At 39.4% G+C, this 24,732-nt stretch overlaps 1 protein-coding gene across 1 annotated transcript in view; it reads right to left on the bottom strand.

Annotated features, from left to right (window-relative positions):
• smyd3 (SET and MYND domain containing 3) overlaps positions 1 to 24,732 on the bottom strand; it is a 69,904-nt gene that overhangs the window by 44,667 nt on the left and 505 nt on the right. Inside the window, exons 2-5 of the mRNA XM_067488686.1 lie at positions 9,068 to 9,131; positions 8,862 to 8,969; positions 7,713 to 7,770; positions 7,365 to 7,519 (exon numbers count right to left, since the gene is read on the bottom strand). Of these exons, the coding sequence (XP_067344787.1) occupies positions 7,365 to 7,519; positions 7,713 to 7,770; positions 8,862 to 8,969; positions 9,068 to 9,131 (385 nt within the window). The remainder of the gene's footprint in view (positions 1 to 7,364; positions 7,520 to 7,712; positions 7,771 to 8,861; positions 8,970 to 9,067; positions 9,132 to 24,732) is intronic.

The following is a 24,732-nucleotide window of genomic DNA, read 5'->3' as shown; positions in this document are numbered from 1 at the left end:
GAAATTTGTTCTGCATTTTTTTTCTTCCTTAGGTCATTTATTCAGGAAAAAAAAATTCAGTTGTACTTCTGCATGTGAAAAGGCTTCCTCCAATGTAAAAACTTTGGAGATATAACTTTTTCATTCGTTAAGGAGCACGAGTTTGACAGTGCCTGCATCCCATTTAGCTTCTCAACAGATGGCTGATATAAAAGATGCCGTGAGAATAAATTACTCCTACTCACAAATAAAAAGTTACACGTCTACACTGCACATCTGTCCACACAGAGAATTACACCTACACACAGTCACACACAAATTATTATACACCACACGAACACCCAGAAAATATTATAACAACCAAAAAATGAGAGTCAACATGCGCAAACAGAAGATTACGCTTACACACAAACACACAACACACACACACACACACGTACATGCAAACACCCCTTTCATTTATTTTTGAGTAATTGAAGACGAAATAGTTTTCAGCAGGGGTGAAAATTTATTGGCTCTACATTCACACAGGACTTAAGGTACTCTAGCTCTGTCTGTGTGTGTGTGTGTGTGTGTGTGTGTGTGTGCGCGTTTGCGTGTCTGTGTGTTTGTTGGCTTCGTGACAAACATTTGTGGAAATAGTTATCTCAAAAGGTGATTGTTCAATCGCTTAAAACTCTTGGAGACTTTTCACCTCTCATCCAAAAGGCCAGTTCTAAGTCCAGGTGTGGAGTTACAGGTATTTAAAATGTCACGTAACTGAAAGGTTTAAAGGGTAAGAAACAAAAAGAAGAAGAAGAAGAAGAAGAAGAATACAGTTTGTCATTTTTACCAACATATGTTAGCACATCCTGCATCTTTATGACTCCAGATTTAGTCCAGCAGCCACCAAACAAGTACCTTTGGGAGATGTGTGATGAATTGTCTCTATACATGAGTAATAAACAAAACACCATAGTTTTCCCACCGGGAGATGCCTTGCGTTCGGGCAAATGAGGTTTGCATGTGTGTTTTTTCCAGAGTTACAGATTCAAACACACAAAGCCATACAGTAAATACAACTACTTCACATCTTTCCTCAGCAGGGTGTGCATCCTTCTTCCTATCCTATATCTATTCATTCCCTGCTACCCACCATCCTCCATCTTGTTTCAGTCACATTTTTTTGGTTTTGCCCATTTCCTATCATTTATTCTCCACATATTCCAAGACCGATTAATAGGCTGATGCTTATTTATGACAACTTTGCCTATTTGCAGTAGCTCATCTCATTTTAGTTCATTCAATTCAACTATATTTATATAGTGCCAATTCCCAACTAAGTCATCTCAGGGCACTTGTTAATAATAAAGTCAAGACTATAAAGATATATAGAGAAATCCCAACAAATCCCAGTTGAGCAATCCCTGGGCAACAGTGGTGAGGAAAACCTCTGTTTAGTGGAAGAAACCTCCAGCAGAACCAGGCTCAGGTTGGGCCCATTTGCCTTGACCAGTTGTGGTGAGTGAAAAGTGGAGAGAGAACAATAAAGAGCAACAAAATGCCACATCATTGGGCAGTGATCAGACTGGGGTCTCTAGCTCGGGTTTGGGGTTAAACAACTGGATGTTTTATTGCACAAATGGTGTTCAGATCTGACCACAATCATTAACACACTAAACAAATCAACTTTGTTTGAGTCTTCAATCATGCAGTAAATGCAGTTTCTTTGCCAGCGTACGTGGGCGAGTCTCCCAGGAGGAGGAGCCCTGGTGGCCGTTTGGCTGCTCTCATTTAGCGAAAGTCATGGCAACAATGACCCGCCCCCCCCCTCCCAAATGAGAAAATGACAATTCACAGTAATTAGAGCTTAAAAAGTTTCTACTGATAAACCTTTGCACAGTACAAGTCGTTCCACAGTCCACAGAAACACTGCTGAAGACAAAGACAGTGTTTCCTATGAGATAAGTCTCAGCAGGATAGTTATTATGCAAAGTCATAGATTTTATTTTTCTCCCACTCTAAATAAAGTTTTTATCACAGGCAGTATCTGTAACCATTGTATACAAGTATTTAATGCAGCACTAAGAAATTTCTGAGTAAGTCATAATGAACATTCTTATTGGGATATTAACACATTGTCATGTTGTGAGGCTCATGTTATGTAGATTCCTGATGGTGTTGATTCTTGTTTGTTTTACAAAAGTCATCATGCAAAAGTCCTACTGCACGACTGTGGAGGTGACCGCCCACTTAATTCTGTGCACCAGGTATGGTTCGTATAAATTATGCAGGAGCTTTCTACAGTATGTGTTTTATGAAAGAGTATATCAGCATGAAACACATTCACTGTATATTCTGCTTTTGCAGGTAACCTTGTGATTTTCTGCTTCTGTTTTAAGGTTCCTATAATTCAAAACATTTAAATTCAAATGCTGCTACTGTCCGTTATAGGTTATATAAAACACACATTTCAAAGCCGCAGGTTAAGAGACATTAAGAGAAATTATTTCAGACAGCTGAAAGTTAATGAATGAGTGAGTAAATATACAATGGCAAAAACAATAAATGTAAAACAAATATCTACTTTAGATCTACAATAACATTGCATTGTTCTTTATATTACACACATTTTTTAAACTTGCACAATGTAGGTTGGAAAAACTATATGGTCCTTTAAGGTAATGACAAACGAAAGATGCTGGGGTTCAATCACGGAAACTAGATAAGAGTTGTGGGCTGGAGCTTCTTTGAGCATCTGCTGATGGGAATCATACAATATATAAGAGAAGGTAGATCAAGAGTTGATTTGTGTAACGCTGGAGAGGATAACAATCATCTCAAAGAATCTAGATATTCATTAGGCAAGATTTAGACATATAAAGAAAACACAATTAGATTTAAAAACTTCATCACACATTGTGAACAGCTTCATCATCACATGGAAAGAGAATATCCACAGTCAGTAGATGTCGGGTGAAGCTGCAAAACAATGGCTCTAAACAACAGATCAAATAAACCTAATCCCACTTTGATCAGTAAAAAGCACAAACACATTTAAATGTGAAACTAAATACATTTACAAAAGTACTGTACTATATTTACTTGAGTACTTCCATTTTTGCCACTTCATATTTTAAATGTAATGTAACAGTTCAGAGGTTCCATATCATTCTTTTATGCCACTAAATGTGATAACTAGTTACATTAAAGAATTTGTGTAATATTACAAAATCAACTAACTTTATTGATCCCCAATGTGAAATTCACAAACCACCCACGACCCTGTTAGATTTAGAACATATGACCCTCAAAATGCACCTAAGCTCCAAGCTCATTAAAATAAGCTCCATCATTACCAGCTGTAGAGTGATGAAAGCACTACTGCATGAATAATTATAATACAATAATATCACACTCACTGATGTAAAAAGAGCCATTCTGCATAAGGAGTACATCCACTTTTGAATGCAGAACCTTTACTTGTACCAGAGTTTTACTATACTGTAGTAATGATACTTAAGTAAATGATCTGAGTACTTTTCCACTAATGCTGTGCACATTGTGTTAGTTTATATAAAGATCACATCACAATTTATAGCCTTTTAATGAAAAAAAAAATCAGCCAATTCTATAGGGTTCCATACTTTGTCTTGGTACTGTATGTACACATGTACATTAAAGACACAGACACACACACATTCACACTTGCTCACTCTAGAGAGGGGAAGTTGCTTGGGGGAAGCAATAAAATGTGTTGCGGACAGATCCCATCTGTCACTCCTTATTGCACCACTGCAGTCTGAACAAAATGCACACACACACACACACACACACACACACACACAGAATCAGAACCTGGTCCAACACACAGCAGATCCTACTTGCACAGTACTGCATGTAGACACAATTTACAGTAAATAAATATATAAAAAAACCTATTTAAAAACACACACACACACACACACACACACACACACACAAGAGCGTACAAAATCCCTCCCCCTCGTTGGACCCTGGGGTATATTAAGAGCAGTAATGATGTAGTGTGGCATTACTTCATTGTGTGTGTCAGTGTACATGAATGTATTTGTGTAACCGTATTAGTGCTGTGGAGAGAGTAGCTATTAGTATAAAGAATGGTTTTACTGCACAAAACACTCCCTAACAGTAAAAAAAAAAAGACTAGACAACTAACACACACACACACACACACACACACACACACACACACACACAGTAATGACCTATTTTGTACAGCACACTAACATTCCAAGTACACAATAATAAACTCCTCGTTTGTTATGTACTTGAGCCATTAAGAGGGGACTGTATTAGGCAAGGAGCAGAAAATGAAAGACAGAAAAAAAAAAGAAAGGAAACATGTATAGAAAAGAGCAAACTCATCAGCCATCGACAGTCACCGTGACACTCGAAACGTATCAGTGAAAGAGTGACAGAGAGAAATTGAAAAAGGAACCTGTCGACAGAAACAGAAAAGACATTGGAGAGGACGAAAATGGAAAGAAAGTGAACTGAAGGACTTCCCCGCACAATCAATGCAGTCCCCTTTGTGTGCAATCACAGTGCCCCCTATTGGCAACATAGGAACTGCCCCTCTGGCAAAACCACTTGACATACATTTCACAGTAGGTGGAAGCTTTGTTGAGGTTTATTTTACATCTAGGTTGTGTCTGTCTCTGCACTGGCCACAGAGGTGTGATGTGATATGATCTTTGGACGCGTGGGCGTAACATGGGTGGAGGTAGATTGGGTATTTGTACATGTGGAGTGTTGTTCTGTGGTGTCTACTTGTTAAAAACAGGCAATTGTTGAAGAAGTGGCTTAGCATCATGCACAATATTCAAAGTGTTTAAAAGTCCACCTACACATTAATCAAACTGACGTTTCCCGTTGAGGGTCTCGGGTGGGCTGGAGCCCGTCCTGGCTGGTACATCCTGGACAGGTCACCAGCTGGTATTAGGGCTGATAGAGAGATGTTAAAGCTCTTTCTTCCTCAGAAAACCTATTTAAAAATATGATCACATTTCTCTGACATCAACAGAAATGTCTACTACTATATGACTGTGTGCATGTGGCCCTGTCAGATACAAAACTGTTTCCTAGTATTTGTGTTGATTGACATGCAACCATTATGTACCAAATGTGCGGCAGATGTTGAGTAAACACATATGAAAATGTAATTATTCCAGCTGGGGTCCTACGTCTCGCCAAACAGACGAAACAGCTTCCCCAAAGCCTTGTATTTGCACGCCGACCCCTCTCACCTCATCTCTCAAGCAGGAAACTCTGCCAGGACACAGTTCAACTTGAATTCAACAATGTTCTCTTCAAATTGTCCAGTAATGTTTACACGCAAGGTGAAACACCAGGCAGTTCAAGCTCCAGGTGCCCTGTTGTATGTTGTGAGGTGTGGGCTCAGCCTGCTCTGGTGGATATAACGTCACTCCTCTACTGACCCAAGATAGCAGCAGCACTGACCCACTGTGGCAATGCTTTTCAGAATTATGACAACAACGAAACAGACTCCGACTCATCGACATAACGGCAGAAAGATCACAGTACACGACAGCCAAAATTCAACACGACATCAACTTCTTTATAGACAGGTGTTTAGCGAGATGAGGCGTTAATGTGTGTGGGATGAGGAGGGACTTGCTATTCTGACGATAATAAGTTGTCCACCATTGTGTGATTGCTTTCACTCAGGAATGACAAGTAAGCATGTACACACCAAGACAAACATGAAGAAGCCACTGTCATTGTTAAAGAAGACAGATGCTGGTTTTAATTTTGCTTTTGCATCCATCTTACAAATCCTTCATGCAGACTGCTAAATTATTTACATCTCAATGTCTTGGATTTTGTTTTTGAAAGGTGAAAATTCATGTTACCTGACAAATTTGTTTTTAGCAAGTAACTTTCATAAAATTCCTATAACCTATTCAGGATATTATGTCTAGTTTTAGTTTCCACGTTGTTTCACACTTTGTACATTTGCTGCTCCCTTTAATCTCTCTCCCTCTTAGTAAGTATGACTCCCTCTCTTCTTCCTCCCTCAACAATCTGTTTTTCTCTCACACGCTTCATCCCCTTCTTCTCCTCTTTAATCCACTCATCTCCCTCAGATTGAAGCCTAATTTCCATCAGAGCCTTGAACCTCATTTAATCAGCAGCGTTCAGTTTTTCCCAGATTCACAATACCAAGTGTACGCGCACACACGAGCACACACGCACACACACGCCTCTCATGTCAGAGACATAGACTCTTATCGTTTATCACTGCAATGCCATCATTCTCAATAAATTAAGCAAAATCTAAATCCATGGACAGAAAGGTGCCTGTTTATTTGTGAAGTTAAATTCTACGCCGGAGAAATTCTGCTGTCAGCAGTCTCATCGCTAGCTGCTGATATGCAGACCGTTGTAAAAAATACAATCAAAAGTTAATTTTACACTGCAAGTCAAACTGAAATGATGGAATACTGTTATTTTGCAGGCGTTTTATGATGAAATGAAGCATTGCTGTCATTGAAGTCACATTTTGACAGTAGAACAGAAGAAATGTTTATGTAATGTTGTATTTTTGTACCAAATTTCACAGCAATGCAGTCAATACATTTCATGATATTTTAGTCTAAATCAAAGCGGTGAACAATAAAGCTGTAAATGGTCTGGACATTTTTCTACCATAACACACAAAGGAGCTGGAAGTTGACCTGCTGACCCTACAACTGGTGGATAACTGCTCTATCACTACACCCCAGCAGTGTCTCTTCGTATGTTCTCCTAAACACCAACGTTTCGTGTTTGTTTTTTGGAAACGCTCATTGCTCATACAAATGCCTGGCTGCTTTCAATTAATACACACACACTCAAGCAATCACTGCGATGAGGCAAACACAATACACACACATGCAATCTATTGGAATTCAAACACCTTGGAGCCATGAAATGTCCAAGAGGAGCCACACAAGCTAGCAGAGGTGGATCCAGACAAGCACACACATAAGGATTTGTGGTTTTCATTCCAGGGACGGCAGCTGGTGTGGTTTAAGAGAATACGACCTGAGGTTGTTCTGGGAATTTGCACACAAATACAAACACAGAGAACTATAGATGCTGAGAAGATCTAAGACATATGTTGGGGTCCAGGCGACTGCAGCAAGGGATGCTAAAAAGCAATAAAGTTGCTTGTCTCTGTCAGTTTTTTGTGCACTGGTAGGCATGTTTTCATTCACATAAGCATGAGCACTGAGGTGCTTATCTTTCCACTTCAGCAGCTCAGACCGGATGTTAAAGCACAGGTAGCAGACGCCAGCCCGGTCTTGTTTGACAGCAAAGAACAAACATGCATATATTGTGTTTACATGCATTAAACCCACCTTTGCAATAAGGCTAAGGGGGTCTCTGCAGGAAGGTGGCAGTGCTGACGTCATTTCCTGTGCCAGGTTAGGTGCTTCCTGTTGTACATACAGCTCCAACATGGAAGCCAGCTGAGATAGACCTTGTTTCTTCTGCTCAGACATAGAACTTAGGTCTGTAAAAAATTAAAGCATAAAAATACTGTGAGCTCTTTTGCGAATTGTTGAAAATGTCTTGAAAGAGATTTTTTTTTTTTTTTACAGACCAAGACAAACACGGGAATACAGTCATATCCGAGAGCAGAAATACTTTTTGCTGGACTGGCGTTAGACAGGCAATATAAACACAATCCTGGAGGAGAAGCTTACTTGATTCATGCTCCTCCAGAGTGTAGAGCTCCTCACTGCTGCCCTTAGATGGATTTAACTAGAAAGAGGATGAGGGAAGCATTAGCATGCTATAGTTTTACAGAGCTACTTTTCTGCAAAGGACAAAGGACTGTTTTTAAGAATGTACTGGTTTGCAAAAGGCTATGATGGAAAGTAAGAAAAGTACAATTACTTTGCTACTGTACTTAAGCCAGTTTTTCACATATCTGTACTTTACTAGTACATTTAATTAGAGCTACTTTGACTTTTTCTCCAAAGTTGTGTTACACGCTACAAGCGCATTATTTCATCATATACCCCTTTTTCTGTTTTTTTTTTTTTTTTTTTTATAAAAACCAATCAATAACGAGACAGGGATCCCTTCACTAAACCAGGTGTAGGCAGACATTAGTCCATCATTAGTCCCTCCTTCCATGGCCTTATATAAAGACTTGGTGTATTTGACATGTTAGCAGTGTTCAAATGGGCCAGGACATGGTCATTCGGCGTATCAGTGGTTTTCAGTGTTTGCGTTGTCGAGTTCAACCTGCCTGCCAAGATCTGCATTCACAGCAAACCCCCAGTATAAAGCTCCATTTTCCGACATAAACCCAATCTATGCTAAAATGTTGCTTTAAATGTAGCCCATTAAATGAATTTGATCATTGCGTGTAAAATTCACTCATCATTTATGTAAAGTTGACCAAGCACTCCGAATATTTTTTTTTTAAACTTGAAATTAGCTTTGCCCACCTCTCCTTCTCTCTATGGACATGCCTACGGAAAGGAGGTGATAATCATAATTCTTTGCATCTTGACCTTATTTCCAGCTTTCCTGACATTTTATCAACGGTCCATGTTTTATTCTTAAAATTACAGTACAAAAACTGCTATAGGCTGTTACCGTCACTACTGTACATGCTTATACAACCTGAGCAATGTAAAAACGCAACTGAAAAAGCTTCAGACTATGTTTGTGTATCTGTACTTTTACTTAAGTACAGTTTTTGACTACTTTTTCCACCACTGGCAAATGATTCCAAGTGAAATATTCCTAAACACAGAAATACCCACTGCAGGAAAACACTGTATATCACCTCACAACTAACAATTTTAATTGTCTTACAGTAAGAACGTCCAGAAACATACCAAGGCAAAGATGAGTCTCGCAGTCAGCCGGACTGAGTCAGTGGGTATTCTGGGCAAGATGCTCTGCAGACATTTACATTCTCTCTTATGGCCAGACCATGCTTGTTTCTGCAGGAGATGGACATTATTACAAACTGACAAACACGTTTTCTTTTTCATACACACATGCACACGCAGGCACGCACACACACACACACACACAATACCTGGCAAGTGACATTGCAATAGCGAGCCATTTTGCACTGGGAACACCTCAACAAGGTCTCACGTCTAGACAAAAAAAAAAGAGAGAGAAATCTATTAATTACACAAAATGTCATCTGAGCTTCCACAAACAAAATCTGGCTCTTCAAATGCTCTTTGAATCAAATGATTCAAAGGCTGATTCACTGTTACGCAAAACATCCTTGGCCAGAGGTAAGACAAATATTAAAGCTCTTCTGAATGTCACAACTCAGTGAGCTGGAATGAGACATGGATTTTCAAATTTCATTACTATTGCACAGAGTTAGTGTTTGTATAAAACTGTTCAGTTTCTCCTTATTGAACCGGTTCAGTCATAGCTGCAACATTAGCAAACCCTGCAGCATCCTATGTCTACGAACATTGCCTTCATATTTACTATTTGCCCTTCAAGTTGGACTGTGTGCATCACCTATCTAGTTTTATCAACCTACTCATCTTCCTTTCGATTGCCATCTAAGGACAATGAATAAGGTGCACTCTCCTCACTGTCACAGCCAGTTAGTATCACTGCACTTGCCCCTATCTGAGCACTGTGCATCTGCTGTGTGCACCCACCAGTGTTTATGTCTGTTTGCGTGCACGATTCCTGGCTATAAGGTCTGCTGAGGTCCTCAGAGTGACAGTGCTGTCTTTTCCAGTTTGCCTGTCAGTCTGATAATAAAGCAGGACACAGCAGTATCTGTCTGCTTCATACGGCCAATTACAGCCAGTGAGAGAGTATCACTAAAACACACACAAGACGAGATGTACCACAAAAACTTTGACAGAATGTTTCTGCACAGGCTGGTTCAATTTATACACCATCTATCCATTTGACATGTGGGTCCCGTTACCAATACATACTATTACAGTAGTGTATTTAGCATTGCGCCTGATTTAAACATTAAAGATCGAGTGATGGATTTGTTCATTTTTATTTTGGTGTTTACTTAAAAATTGCAATGAGTTTTCACCATTTGTTCAAGTTTTTCTACAAAGAAAAGTCAGATGTCCAGTCTGACAACTTAATGAAAATCCTCATGTTGGAAATTCAACTTAAATACCAACAACCCAGAATGAATTCAGTTCTGTGTGTGTATTTCTCTTCATTTATAGTGTCACTCCAATGATAGAGCTTAAGCTCTAAGGGGATCTGGGTTAGCAGGGACCACCAAGACTGCTTTACCATGAGCTCATACACGCTGAGAAGTCACTCGATGGGGTTTATCATACGATAAGAGAAAGGCAGAAAGAGATAAATTATCACAAATTAAATCTGACACGGTCTGACACACACACACACACACACACACACACAGAATGTGTTGCATATTGTAAATTAGACTACAGCTTATAGGAGAATATGATGCAGATTAGATTGGACATAGTTATAGGTGATGTACATGACATTATGAAAACCTAAAAGGCAACAGCAGCCATGTAACCTGAATACACACTGGCACAAACCGTATTGGTCTGACAGAAGTCTGTTGCCTGTCAACATTAATGACAGAAGTTAAACATTTCCTATGAGTGTTTATCAGCGTGTGACCAGAATCGTCTGGCTCAAGGCCCCAGTAAAGCATCTAGAACACACTCCTCTTTTTTGTTCTCTCCTCCTCACCCTTTTACTTTCTGTAATATAGTGCTTTACTCTCTACTGGTGTCATGTTTCCTCCCTTTTCTCATCTCGCCCCCTCTTGTTATGCCACTGTGTCTCATTTGTGATGACGTTTCCAGCCAGGAACCAAATGGTAAATTTATAGTCACCCTAGGATGAAGGTTCAAGACAACACAGCTATTATTGTCATGGTGAGACCTAGTTGAAGCATGGAAGCCACCCACTGTGTAGAAACACATGCCTGGAGTTTGAGACGCAAAGCAATAACAAATGATAGGACCAGGCCAGACCTAAACACACAGCCGGAGTCTGTGCAGCCTCAACAGATGAACTGAGAGCATAAGACACATTTCGGTCACATCACAAGCTGCACAAGTCCATCAATCTTCTTTAAGCCTAGACAGAAAGGAGGATGCTGAACAGGACCCCTTTCTACCTGTAGATGTTCTCGTTGTTGTGATGTCAGGTAGATTTCTATAACTTATACAATAACCTACAAAGTGTCTGTCCAAGAACTGAATTCCTGAACATGAAACATTGAATATTGTGGGATTTATGTTTATCATTTCTATTTCTGAACCACTTGCTTAACTTTGATACATGTACAGATCTGGGCTGAAAAAGGAGAGAGATTTGCAAAATGAAAACAAAAACCGAAAAACGTAACAAAGCTCACAACAGAGTAATTTCTAAAGGGCATTTAGAAAGCTACACCACAATGGCTTCACTCCTCCCTGAGTTATACACACACACACACACACACGTATATATATAATATCCAAAGCTGTTCTCTAATCAGAAAGTTTTCTCAGAATCACTCAGATTTCAGCAGTTGTGTATATGTCCCTGAATTCCCCTCAGGGAATTTTAGACCATGTTGCACAAAAACCAGGGCCGTTTCACAGGGACATTCAGGTTGCATCAATTAAACGAGGTGGCTGGATTTTCCAGGAATATACTGCTTTAACAAGATCACTGCTGTCAGTGCTTATAATAATGAAATATAGACACAACAACTGAGTCATTGAAAGGACAGAATATCAATCCATTACTGTAGTTACAAAGCCACATTAATGCAGTTTCACCACAGCAACTGTTGTTATGGTGACCGCCTCCATGCTGACAAACTCTCAGCCCTTACACGATATCCACTCAAAACACACACACACACACACACACCACTTTATAGATATCGATCACATGATCCAGGTATTCCGGTAGGACTGCCGGTGTCATATCTTGGCTAAACAAAATTGAGTTATTCCTGTCTATATGGCACTTCTGAAAACAAACAGCTTTGCACATTTCAAGTGAGAGAAAGTGATCCATTGATTTTTATTATCGGCAAATATCTCCAACACGGATATGTCCAACTATACATCCATAACAACAAACCCAGCAAAACTACAGCCCGTCACAACGTTTTACATATATAGTTGGATGCAAACAATTGCATCCCCCTATTTTATTATAGCATAAAGAAATGACTGAATATGGATAATTATTATTTTAATAATTTATATATTTTAATATAAGATTGAATACGCTTAAATTCAAACTCATTGTCTCAGAGGATGTGAGCTTAACCCAGACCCAAAATGATGATAATGAATAATTAGCTGGTGCAAATGTTCTTTTATCATCGAAAGTAACAAATTGTCAAGGTGAGTATAAAAAAAACGTTATAGTAAAAATTGGATTAGTGCTGAATTTTGCATCCCCTTGATAAAGAAATTAATTAAATTCAATTTCTGGAGAAGGAACATTTGTTTTAGCTGAATGGCCAATAAATATTATGTTGATGAAAAAAAAAAAGGGGGATGCAAATTTCTGCAGCATTATTTTAAAATTCAGAGAGGCGTCTCTCTTCTGTAGGCAATAATCAAAAAGGTTTGAGAACATGCACTGCTGTGTAGAGCAAACACACCGATCAGCCACAATGTTACCACTGTACAGTAAATTAAAAATGAGGCTCAGAGATTCTTGTTAAAGGTGGAGCTGTGTGTGTGCAGACCCATAATGATACGTCAGCATTTATTAATTCATCACGATTTTCTAAAAACGTCATCATATTTTCATATTGAAACCACCATGTGGTGTTTGTGTTGTTGCTCATCAGTGAATGGCAAGAAACAGCAAGAAAAAAAAAATCAAAAGGGCAAAGATATAAACTTTCTTTATCTTCTATGTAAATATGCAACTGGACCTTACTTGTAGTTTGATGAGAATTGCTCATTTTCACAGAGCGATTATGATTCCACCATGAAGCACATCTATTTTCAACCACATCCTCTCATTATGTTACTAGCTTTTCACCCCTCTTTCTTCATCCCCCTCTCCCCCGCTTGCTTTCTTTTCCTGTGCATTTGTTTTCTATCCTTCCTTTCCCTCTGTGTCTGTCAGATGTTGTGCGAAGTGAAGGGTCTTGTGCATGGCAAGCCCATGCTTGGTCTGCAGGCACAGTAGGGAAACTCATGAATAACATTAGATGGGTTTCATTATAAACACAGAGACGGCAGAATTAAAATCTCAGCAAAGGCAAACCCTTGGTGTCATTCTCGCTTTCTAATTTTTTCCTTTCACCTTGACAACATTCTACAACACAAACAGTTATAAGTACCACCATCACCAAACAATCTGGATTGTCAGTTAATTAGGTCCTGTTTTTGGCAAAAATGCTAAAAAATACCAGCTTCTCAAATATGTCAAATTTGTACGTTTTTAATGTAAATATATTTTCTAAATGTATTTTCTGTTTTATATGATACATTTAGATTTAGGTTCGAATGTAAACATTTTTTTAGAGAATATCTCCAGATTTCAAATTGTTGGATTGGGAAAAATAGGCCATATGAAGATTCATTTCTTTTCATTCATTTTCTACTTCTAAAAAGCGACTTTGCTACACAAACGCCTAATACAAATAAAATACCAATTATGAGTGGAAACAGGAAATCATCAAAAGGAACTCAAAACACAAGCAAGAGAAACACCAAGATGAGCAAAATACATAAAAAGTGATGCCACACAGTAAAAGATGGTGCTGAAAATTGCTGGTTTTCTGCATTGATATGCGAACGCATTGATAAGGACTCTCACATGTGTGCATCAATTTTGTTAAGTCTTCACTATCAGACACTAATTAGGCTTACATCAGCATATCTCTGCTGGTGTGTGTGTATAGCATGGTAATTCATTTCCCGTGAGTATTGGCTGTTGCACTGTAGCCATGAGAGTTAGTCCTGTGTTCATGTGTATGTGAATTCTCACACTTTTTTTCTGCACTGCCCGGTCGTGCCTGAGTGAATTCTCATTTCCAGGCTCAATGGACAACACAGCATGGCACAATGCTGTGTTGTAGGCCCCCCCTCCCCAATGACAGGTAAGGATGTGCAAGTATATGTACGTAAATTAATTTACTGACAAAGATTAACATAAATCAATAGCAGGATTCTTGAGGTCTTCGGAAGTGTTGAAAATACTTTCATAAGCTGCACAGAAACCTGTCTGGTCTACTCAAGCCACATGATGTTTTTGTTGCCTGCCGCATTTGTGGACAGCGGGGACAACACCCCTAGCACACTTAACTGTACTGTACTGTACTGTACTGTAAAATAGTATACAGTAGGTTTACTGGTTGGCACTGTCTTGGGTCTTGTGTCCTGTCCTGTGTTACTTGTGTCTACACTGTCTGTCTGTACAGTTTTTTTCGTCTGCACTGTTTGCACTCGATGCACTTTACTATAGCTTGTGTTGTTTGTAGCACCTTGGTTCTTGGAGGAACGTTATCTCGTTTCTACTGTGTACTGTGTACCACTGTGTATAGTAGAAATGACAATAAAAGCCACTTGACTTGACTTGAATAAAAATGCTCATGGAATTAGTCTCATGCAGAACAGCACAGACCTCCTCTTTGCCAGCACTGCTACTGCTATGTATTGCAAACGTAACGGGCAACAATATGAGGGTGAAGGTTGGAACAAATTAGAACTCTACACCTCCTGCAGGGACACTACCGCCATCCAGTGTCAGCTGAATACTACAGCAGTACGGACTACACAGCTGAGCCACTCAGAACACTGCAGGCATCCACAGCAACACATGAGCTTAGAGAAGACATGGTGACTGGCATATGTGTGTGTGTGTGTGTGTGTGTGTGTGTTGGCCAGCTGTGCTGTCTTTTGTCCTTGCTGAGTTCCTAATGGTTGTTTAAAGGATGATTCATTGACACCTGAGGGGACTCGTGTGGGATGGGCCTTGTTTTACTTTTATTATCATGATGAAGAGAGTACATGCATATACACACAAAGAATGACCTAGAGGCAACACTTACCCTTTGAAAAGAAACATTTTTGATTTTGTTGTTCTGTACCATCTAAAACACTTGTCAAAGAGCACTAGTTTCCCCCGGAGTAAATGAGGCAACTTCTTTCCAGAACTCTTAAACAATAAGTTCTTTGTATTACATAGAATATTAAAACATGAAACATAAAAAGGTATATAAAGTTCTTAAAACAAAAACACTGCGCACACAATGCAAAGGATTCAAGATTCAACAACTTCATTGGTCCAATAAGGAAATTCTTTAATCTAGGCCTAAACTTTGTACCTCTGCTTCTGGTTCTGCTTCAGAGGAAGGGAAGGAGAAGACAAATATAAATCGAAACAAAGTCGTAAATAGCAAATGACTATTTTCACACCACCCTCACTTACCACAGTTCACAGCTACTTCTACTGAAAAATATGTCTGCCAAGAAGTTTCAAGTGGCACTACAGGCCTAGTCAGCCCGTGGTCTCTTCACATGCACCGAGTTACTAAAATGAGCCAATCAGAGCCGTCTCTCTCACCAACAGCATTGTTGCCAATTCAACATGCTGAACCAGATGTAAAGTTGCCAACTGGGAACTAATTAGAGCCCACAGTGTTGGACACATAGCCAAAACTAGGACAACAGACACTCTCCGATGGCTGACAGGTGGATCGGTGAGGAACAGTCCTTAGGTAGGAGCTCATTGTGCTGTTTTGGCTGGTTTCTGTCACACTCACTCTTCTACGTTTCTAGCTTTTTTCACACAGGAACTTCAGAAAACGGCCGGAGAATCTGCCACAAACATTACCGGTGGTCCTTTTAAACGGGTAACCCCCAGCTGGAGATTGCAAGAAGAAGGTCAGCGTGAACAGGAGGCACAACATGATACAAAAAGTATGCTGCAGGAAAGTTTTTTTGTTTACAGCACATCCAAGTCATGCATCAAAGAAAAAGAAAAAAAAAAGAAGCTGTGACAGTTGCGTGATAGAAACAGTTTGCACAAGTTCAACCACATAATCCAAACTGTGGCCGTGTGTTTGCAGGATAAAACCCAGCTAATCGCAGGACGTTTCAGGACGTGTAGATTTTCGTTCTCATACACGGCCTTGAGCCAGGATTCCAGTGCTACTGCTAAAGAGGTTCGTTCGTTCTTAGTTGCCTTCATGAAAACTCCCTGACTTGGATCTGTGCTGTGTGGAAGTCAAAATGACAAAAGAATATTGCCATAAAAGCACAACAAAACATTAGAGCATTTTATAAACCAGTACACGTCACTATTCTTACACAATAAATACTGTAGATCATTCAGTCACATCAGTCCAACGTATAAATATGTACAGACAAGACAAAAACTTCATCCAGACAACTCAAATCTTTGGAGAAAAAAAAAACATTATATGCGAGACATCAATCAGAAAAATAATCCTTTACACACAGGGTTCAATAGAGAAATGCACAAAGATCAATCTTCATTCACTTTCAAATCAAGAAGACACAGGCAAACAGGGTCAGTTCTGCACTGGCTGGAAAAACTATCTGACTTTTATTAATTGTGTTTCACTAAACCTAACCAAGCCCAGAAAATCAAATGCTGATTCTCAAATGAGATAAAAAAAAATGTCTGTGAACTTGTAAAGTGAAAAGTAACTTATGCAGATGTTGATGAATACCAAGCATTATCCACATGAGGAGGCTTGTTCCTAGTTTACAGCAAATCACTTGGTTTGCAAATGACACGGCTGTGTCTGTTTGTTTTCCCAACACCAAGATGTTCTGAGACACCTGGGAATGTAACAGCATGAGGCAGGGAAACTAGAGGGAGATGGATAACAGAGGGGGGGGGGGGGGGGGGGGGGGGGGAGAGAAGCAGAAGCAAGCAAAATAATCTACTTCAGGAAGGTGGGACGATGAAGGATGAGGAGACGGTGGAAGGAGAGGTTGAGGAAAACATCGAGAATGAGATCTGAAGGAGAGCAGATGGCAAGAAAAATTGGAGAAGGGGGGGGAAAAAAGAGGAAGACAGAAATGTTAGAAGTAGCAGATGGGAGGATAAATCCAGAGGAGCGAACAAGTTAAAGGAGGAGCAGGAGGAGGAGAGCTGACTTGATTCTTGAATTGCTTCCCTCCTCTCATCTGCTCCTGCTCTTCTTACTGTGTCAAATCGCATCTAAACTAGCAATCTGTATGTCTCATATGCCACAATGACATGTGTGTGTCTGTGCGTGTGCACGTGCACAAATAAGAAAAAGAAAATCAGAGCGTGTGTGCACAAGCAAGAGAACAACAGTTAACAAAAAGAAAAAAAGTGTGCGAGCATAAGAACCGGGTTGAATGATTCACAAAGAGACACCGTTTGTGCCAGCAGATAAAGATACAGAGAATGAACTGAGATAAGAACTGTACCTATAAAACACTTTGGTGTGTGCATGTGTGGTGAGTGAGTGTGTGTGAGAAAGCGAACTGTAGATGCACAATCAGTGAAAAGACAGGACTGGGCACGAACAAACCGTGAAGCAAAGGGATGAATACATCTGAAAATAACCATTGTATCACTCTACACTAAAAATGTTATGACTGTCCCCTTAAATGATGACGATTTAAATCAGCAGTCAAGAAGCAAAAGACATCACTCGTTGCACGTCTTTCATCTTTGTGAGAATGAGGCGTGATGAATGCAAATATAGTCAGTAAAGCTGGTTCAACCTCCTCTATAGCCGTCTATTTTATACCAGAATGCACACTACACTTATTACACATCACAGCTGAGGGACGAGCTAAGGATGATGGCGTGTTCCATTTACCTCGGAAGTTGGAGCTCAACATGACGTCACAAACCTAGTTGGACTGTAGTTCCAGGTGACCAGCCAGTTTCCCAAACAATAGACAGACAATAAAATACAATCCGGCTGGAGGGTGTGTGGTTACAAAGATCAGCAGACAGCACAGAATAGTGGTGGCAACAGTTTTTGCTTTTGTCGCAACCTCAGAGCAAGAAAGAAAAAAAAAAAAATAGAAATAAGGAAGACTAATTATATAACTTTTGAGGGAACTACTATAAAAATATCAGCTAAATGGTGATGCACAATTGTAATGTTGTTTTTACTATAGTCTACTGTAGTATCCACAACCTTTGCAGCCGTGAGGAGCATAAAGAAAAATTAGTTAGGACAGGATTAATAAAAGTCAAAGAGCAGTAATAAAAACATGAGTGAGTGTTTATGGTTTAGGTTTGACAGTTAACAGTTAGCTAATTAGTTACTGCAGTAGTTACTCATGCGAGTCTAGTACACGGCCCTTAAAGCAGAATTTAATCGAACTGTTTTATTAAAAGACATAAAGCTAGATTGTGAAATATTAGTTGATCTTTTTGTTACACTGAGCAGTTTAAATGACAGCTCGCGTGAGGTAAAAGCACTGCACCTTTTTAAACTGCTTAAACAGATTAGATAAGGGATTTAAAGAGGATTTGTAACTGGTTTAAGATAAAATAAGACCCTATCAAATCCTATCCCTAGAACAAAAGGCAAAATACATTATTAAACATCTTTCCGATAAAAAAAAAAAAAAAGAATGAATGTGGGGAAGCTGCTCTGCAGAAGAGAGAAAGAACCAAAATGCTGTTGAGTATTCATAAAACAGCAAAAACCTCTATAAATAAGACGAAGCACGAACCACAAGCACATGACAAAAAAAAAAGGAGGTTGTATTAATAACAAGCAGAGACAAAAGGAAAATGCAGATTAAGTGGAGGAAAACAAAAGTGCAGTTTATCGTGTGCTAGTTCCAGCTAACATCTTTTAAATGGCTTAACTAACAGTCCAATTGTCAAATGGTGGTGAATAACACCAGCTGAATATCCACCAGACGTTCTGTCTGAACACGAGTACGTCTGGTGCTGGCAATTTATTCCATTACTAATTATTTGAGACAACACACATCAGTGTCGTTTGACACAAGGGAAAACAGCTTCCAATCTCTCAGCTGCTGACCTAAAGAAACAAGAACATGTTGTATCTCGTGCCCGTGTTCCTAAAGATTTGAGGCGGCCTGTTTTTAGCGATTGGTTTCAAAAAGTGATGTCACGATATCATCTACCGTCACCTTTTGTTTACTTTTGTTCCCATGTACAAGTTCAGCTTCCCTGTAACAGCTGGAATTAGAATGAAACTCTCCTGTCAACTGCCTGTCTTTTTTTTTTTTTTTTTTTTTAATATTCTTTGAAGCAGCAAATACCCTTTGGAAATTGATTTATCAAACTTTCAATCAAAAGTTTCCTGCTATAAATAAGACCAAAGTTTTAGATGTTTTGCATTGTTCTGCAGTGTGTGTGTGTGTGTTTGTTTCTGTGGCCCGAAGAGACAGTGAGTGAGAGATTGGTGTCAAATATAAAGACTTCGTCTGACAGAGATAATGTTGCCCTCCGCTCCTCATCAACTGAACATGAACAAGCGCACACACACAGACACACACACACACACACACAGACACACACACACACACACACACACACACACACACACACACAGAGAGAGACAGTCCCTATCAGCAAAGAGAAACACATCTAAGTTCTGCTTTGGTCTGTCAAAACCAGAGAAAAATCCATCAAAGCTCTGTGTGTGGGTGGGTGGGTGTGGGTGTGGGTGTGTGGGAGTGTGTGATCCCTCATCTACCCAACAGAGACCGTGTGTCGTTTCTCCTCTACCTCCCTCTTCTAAGGAACTATGTCTTCCTTTCCCACTTTCCCAGCAAACTCCCGCTGAGACTCATACTGTTGTGTGTAAACATTTCCCTCTGAAACAATTTGCAAACGGCGTAAATCACGGACTTTCATCTGATTTGGAAAAACAACATGCTTAGACTCCAGTTTATCTTGCAAGGCTCATTGCTGCTACTCACTACTGCTGTAGCAAGTTTTCTTCCTTGTACCGCTGTGATCCAGCTTTCATATAGGAAAACAGCAAGAGCAGAGAATGACGCAGCCAGAGCTGATGCTGGAAGTGCAGGTTTTTACTTTTTCACTCCAGCTGCTTTCATGTTTTGGACAGAAATGAAGTTAAACCTCTAAAAGAATTAGGTAAAACCTTTTAAACCCGCGAGATTATTACACCATGTTTTCTCTGTAATAAGAAAAGTACTGTAGGATGTATCTACAGGAATTATAGATTCATTCAAATTCCATGGGAAATCAGTCATCTTTCTCTCCCCAACCCCTTCTTCACACTCTGTGAGTCAAAGAACGTATAATAGCTGTTTGCTGACCTCTGGCAATTTGTATCCTGCTGAGATTTGTGCGTGTGTGTGTGTGTGTGTACTCCCTCAGCATTTATCACTCATTACTTACATCAAGGCCTGTAATTAACTTGAGCTTTGATACCCCCCTCCTCCCCCTCCTGCTCATTTCCTGCGCACACACGAACATGTTCATTTAAAAATAAAGTACTTTTCTCTGTTCTTCTTGCAATGAGATACTCACCCAAATAAATTCACGCTCATGCACATTCTTCAACACTCGGTCACGCCGCGAGGCTAATTGTGTTTCAGCGAAAACAGGAAAACACACTTCACATCTCTGAGACCAGTCTCAGCCTTGGGTACCAGGTTTTCCAGCCGCTGCTGTGACACCAACGCAGCTTACAGATCGCTCAATGATATCAAATCAATAGAATATGTGCTGCAGACCTTCTGACTCTCTAATGACTGTGGGCACAAACCAAGCAGATGTAGGCATGGCACTTATTCAATATCTTAAAAAGATGATCATACTCCACACAACACGGGTTCTGTCTTATTCCACCATCAAACACAGATCTTTGCATTTGCCAGAAGCTCATAGGAGCATAATGGGATTCAGTGAAGGTGCAAACTCATTATTGATTTATGCTATAACTTCATCTTCCTGTTTGAGAGGGTGAATATATTTTGGAGATACTGAATAAATGCAGTGTGATAATGACAAAAGATTACACCTGAATATTGTCTGGGATTCTCTTCATGATAATCAGTGGACATTATTGGCAAAATGTGAAACCTGATCATTATAAATATTGTCTAAAGTGATTTAAGTCGCCGTAATTCCCTCACAAATGTTGCACACGCCCAGCTGACTGACACAAAAAATAAAAAGCCCCAAATCAACATTTGGTAAAGATCACAACTGGAAACGTCTCATCCGGTGGAGCGGTGAGTCTGGCTGATGCGTTTTAAATTGAGGTCTGAGGCACAGAGGAAATAAGCTAATGCAGGTTGCAGGCTGACAACTAACCTAATGTTTATAGGGAAAACTCAGTGCTGGTTTTAGCGTCTGTACGCTGATTATGAACAATACACTTAACTATAACTATAGTCTTCAGCTGTGCTTAGAGCGAAACACTGTCAGCATGACACAATGACAGCAACAGCATGCCCTCAGACCAGACTCCAACAGCTGAGGGGTAGAGGAGCGGTTCTCAAGGACCCCTGCTCTGATTTTTTTAAGTATGAAGGGGGGGCTACACGATAATATAACAATATAGTTGACCTATGGAGGATTCTATGCATTTTAATAAGCCTACTCTTTTTGTCCTATGTGAGTGGATATGAAATTAAGGTACATTTTCCAGAGTTTAACTAATATGTTGATAAATATCCATTTAAATGTAACAATTCAAAATGAAAAAAATGCAATGAAACCAGAAAATAGTCAACACTGAATATGTGAAAACATGTAAAGTGCCGACAGGGAAAATTATGTACTGAATTAAAGTATATTCGTGCCGTAGTGTTTTACTGCAAAACTAAGTAAACGTCTGCTGACAACTGATACATGGCAATTTTTTTTCACCCTAAACAGGCTGGCAGTTGGTGAAGCGAGCAGCTGGGGGAATTCATTTAAATAATATAAAATAAACAATACTGCCCTGCTGTTACTTCCCGTCGCATCATCATTCCCCACACTTAGATTAGGGCTTTTTTTTTTCCCTCTCCATAGCCAAAGAAAATGAGTAAGCTTCCAGTAATTTAGAGAGGAAACACACACACTGCAGTAACCACAGAACAACAACAACAACCCACAAATTAGCTGAGGGTGAATATTCGATCTTGGGGCAACATGGAGGGTAAAGAATTAGTATTTATCATCAGTAAATAAAATGAATGCACTTTAAAAGATATGTAATCTAGTCACTGCCTGGGGATGTGTGAATGCTGTTTAATAACTACAGCCTGTGCTTTGGTAAGAGAGAGACGCTGTTTGCCCAGAAAGACACTTAGTAGAAAGCCAGTGACACAGATGTGTTTTTGTGTTCTTACAGATTTTATTTAGGCAGCACACAATCCACTCTAATATGCTGCATATAGTCACTAGCCAAAAGGTAGTAATTATACACAAAGAAATGTTCAAGTATTTGCCTAAAAATATTGTCCACATTGGGTGTAAACAGTTTTAGATTTGATGCTGCTGATAACATAAAGTATAATCCACATTCTTTCAAAAGGCCTAGAAATATGTAAAAGACCATTTCTGGTCATTAATAACAAGTAAGAGTCAATATAGAAACTTGGTGTGGAACCAAAAGAACAGACAAACTTTCTAACACATTTAACCGACTATACTTTAAATTAGAAATCTGTAAAAAGTAACTAGCAACTAAAATAGAGTAAATACCAAGGAGTGAAATGTGCAGTATTTCCCTCTGAGTTTTATTCTGGTGGAATAATGGTAAATATGCATACATCTGGTGCAAATACAGACAAAACACACACACACACACACACACACACACCTGCATCTCTCTCCCTCTGCTTTCTTACTGTAATTTCACATTTTACATTCCCTACCGTTACTCTGTCCATCTGTTTGCCAATCGTCTCATAAAGTGCAGATCGGTCAAACCTTCCAAATGCTCTCTTGCCAAAAGTCCCAACATGGAAACATATTGATATATAGACTTCTGGCGGTGGATATCATCAGATATTGTATAATCTACTGAGCTCAGTTTTATCTTTTTTAATTTGTGCTTACACGAGGCACACCAGACAGAGGAACACACAACATAGGAAGTAAAAGGCATAATTCTTTTGTATTCTCATCATCCTCTCTGGTCGAACTTGCCTTCATTTAGAAATTATGCATCTCTATATCTTTACCGGGTGTTAATCTACATCAACTGCTCTCATTAATCATCTTCCATTTCCAGAGCTAATATAAATACTGTATATGGCCCAAAGTAAATTACCCTTCATTCTCCTTGCAATCCCTGCATCAGAAAACGCCACATTGGTCTCTCCCCTCACCAGTCTCATTAAATTCACATTCATCTGTTTAAGCTGGTGACGTGGGTTCAGCTACGGTGGACAAAGCACCATTGCCATTAAGCATCCAGCTGGTCGAACATGACAATGAAACCCAGCACAAATCTTCACATTAACGCAGAGAAAGGATTTATGGTAAATCTACACTCACTGGCCACTTTATTAGGTACACCATTACAATCTAATGCAAAAAGCTCTGCCATGAATTCTGAATGTTAGAACTTCTCAATTTTTAGGTTGAGAGCTGATAATTCTTCTCGCAGGTTATTACTGAGATCATAGTGGGGGGTGGAGTTGTACTGGAGTGCATTGTATTAAGAGATGGTTCTAATGTTTTGGCCACCCTGTTTAAAACGAATGAGGGGGCTAAAACTTTAGAAGCACCTTTTCTTATACTGCACTCCAGCACAACTCCACCCCCCATTATGACATCGGTCATAAACAGAGTAGAAGTCTCACCTTTCTGACAGTTTGTAGCAATGAAACATTTGAAAAATTCTTGTTTAAGCTATTAAATATATGCAAGGATTAAAACAAACAAACAAAAAAAACAAGTAGTATAATTCTCTATAATCTTTTTATCTTTCAATGCAAATTAGGGTTCATTTGTTATAACATTTTCCCCCTTAGCTTGTTCTTCATTTTTTCTACTCTACTTAGTACCAAGCAGTTAATTTCTATTTTTCCTATAAAACCCTTCCTTTTACCTTCTAAATTAAATTATATGTATCTATATTTTAAGCAGTGATATGTTTATATGTACTGCAAATTGTACAAATTAAATAATTTGTTAAAATAACTGCCCGTAGGTGTGACCGTGAGCGTCCGTGTATATGTTTCTGTGTTGGTCCTGGGGTAGACTAGGGACCTGTCCAGGGCCGGACCATGCCTCTCTCCCAATCACACCTGGGATAGGCTCCAGCCCCCTTCAACCTTTGACAGGATAAGCGGTTAAATGAAGGACGGATGGATGGGTGGATGGAATATTTGCATGCTTGGTAGTAGAAAAAGTAAATACGGATGACAAATGATAATTATAAAGTAACCTATTTACAAAGAACCATCGCTGTTAGATGTATGTAAGTGTTATGTTTTCACAGCTCCACAAGTGGCAGTTTCATATTCACATTTATCTACACACCACAGATTAAATAAAAGGATAATAAACAGAGCAGTAAAGTGTCGCTTTAGCCTTCGTTCCTCCTCTGAAACATGACAGAACAATGGCAGCATCTAGTGGCCAGATAAGGAATCTGTTGATTCAGATGCTCAGATGTAGACGAGCTGTCAGTAAACACACACACACACACACTTTCCCTTTGGAAACATGCACGTATAAACTATTAGCTGCCGTACTCAGTGTTTTATATATGGTAAACACAAAATGACATTTAAGGAGTGAAATATCAAGGCACGTGAATGTGGT

The sequence above is a fragment of the Channa argus genome, chromosome 2 (genome assembly GCF_033026475.1).
Source record: "Channa argus isolate prfri chromosome 2, Channa argus male v1.0, whole genome shotgun sequence".
Lineage (NCBI taxonomy): Eukaryota > Metazoa > Chordata > Actinopteri > Anabantiformes > Channidae > Channa > Channa argus.
The sequence above is the reverse complement of the archived record's forward strand: the minus strand, read 5'-3'. Positions and strand labels throughout refer to the sequence as shown.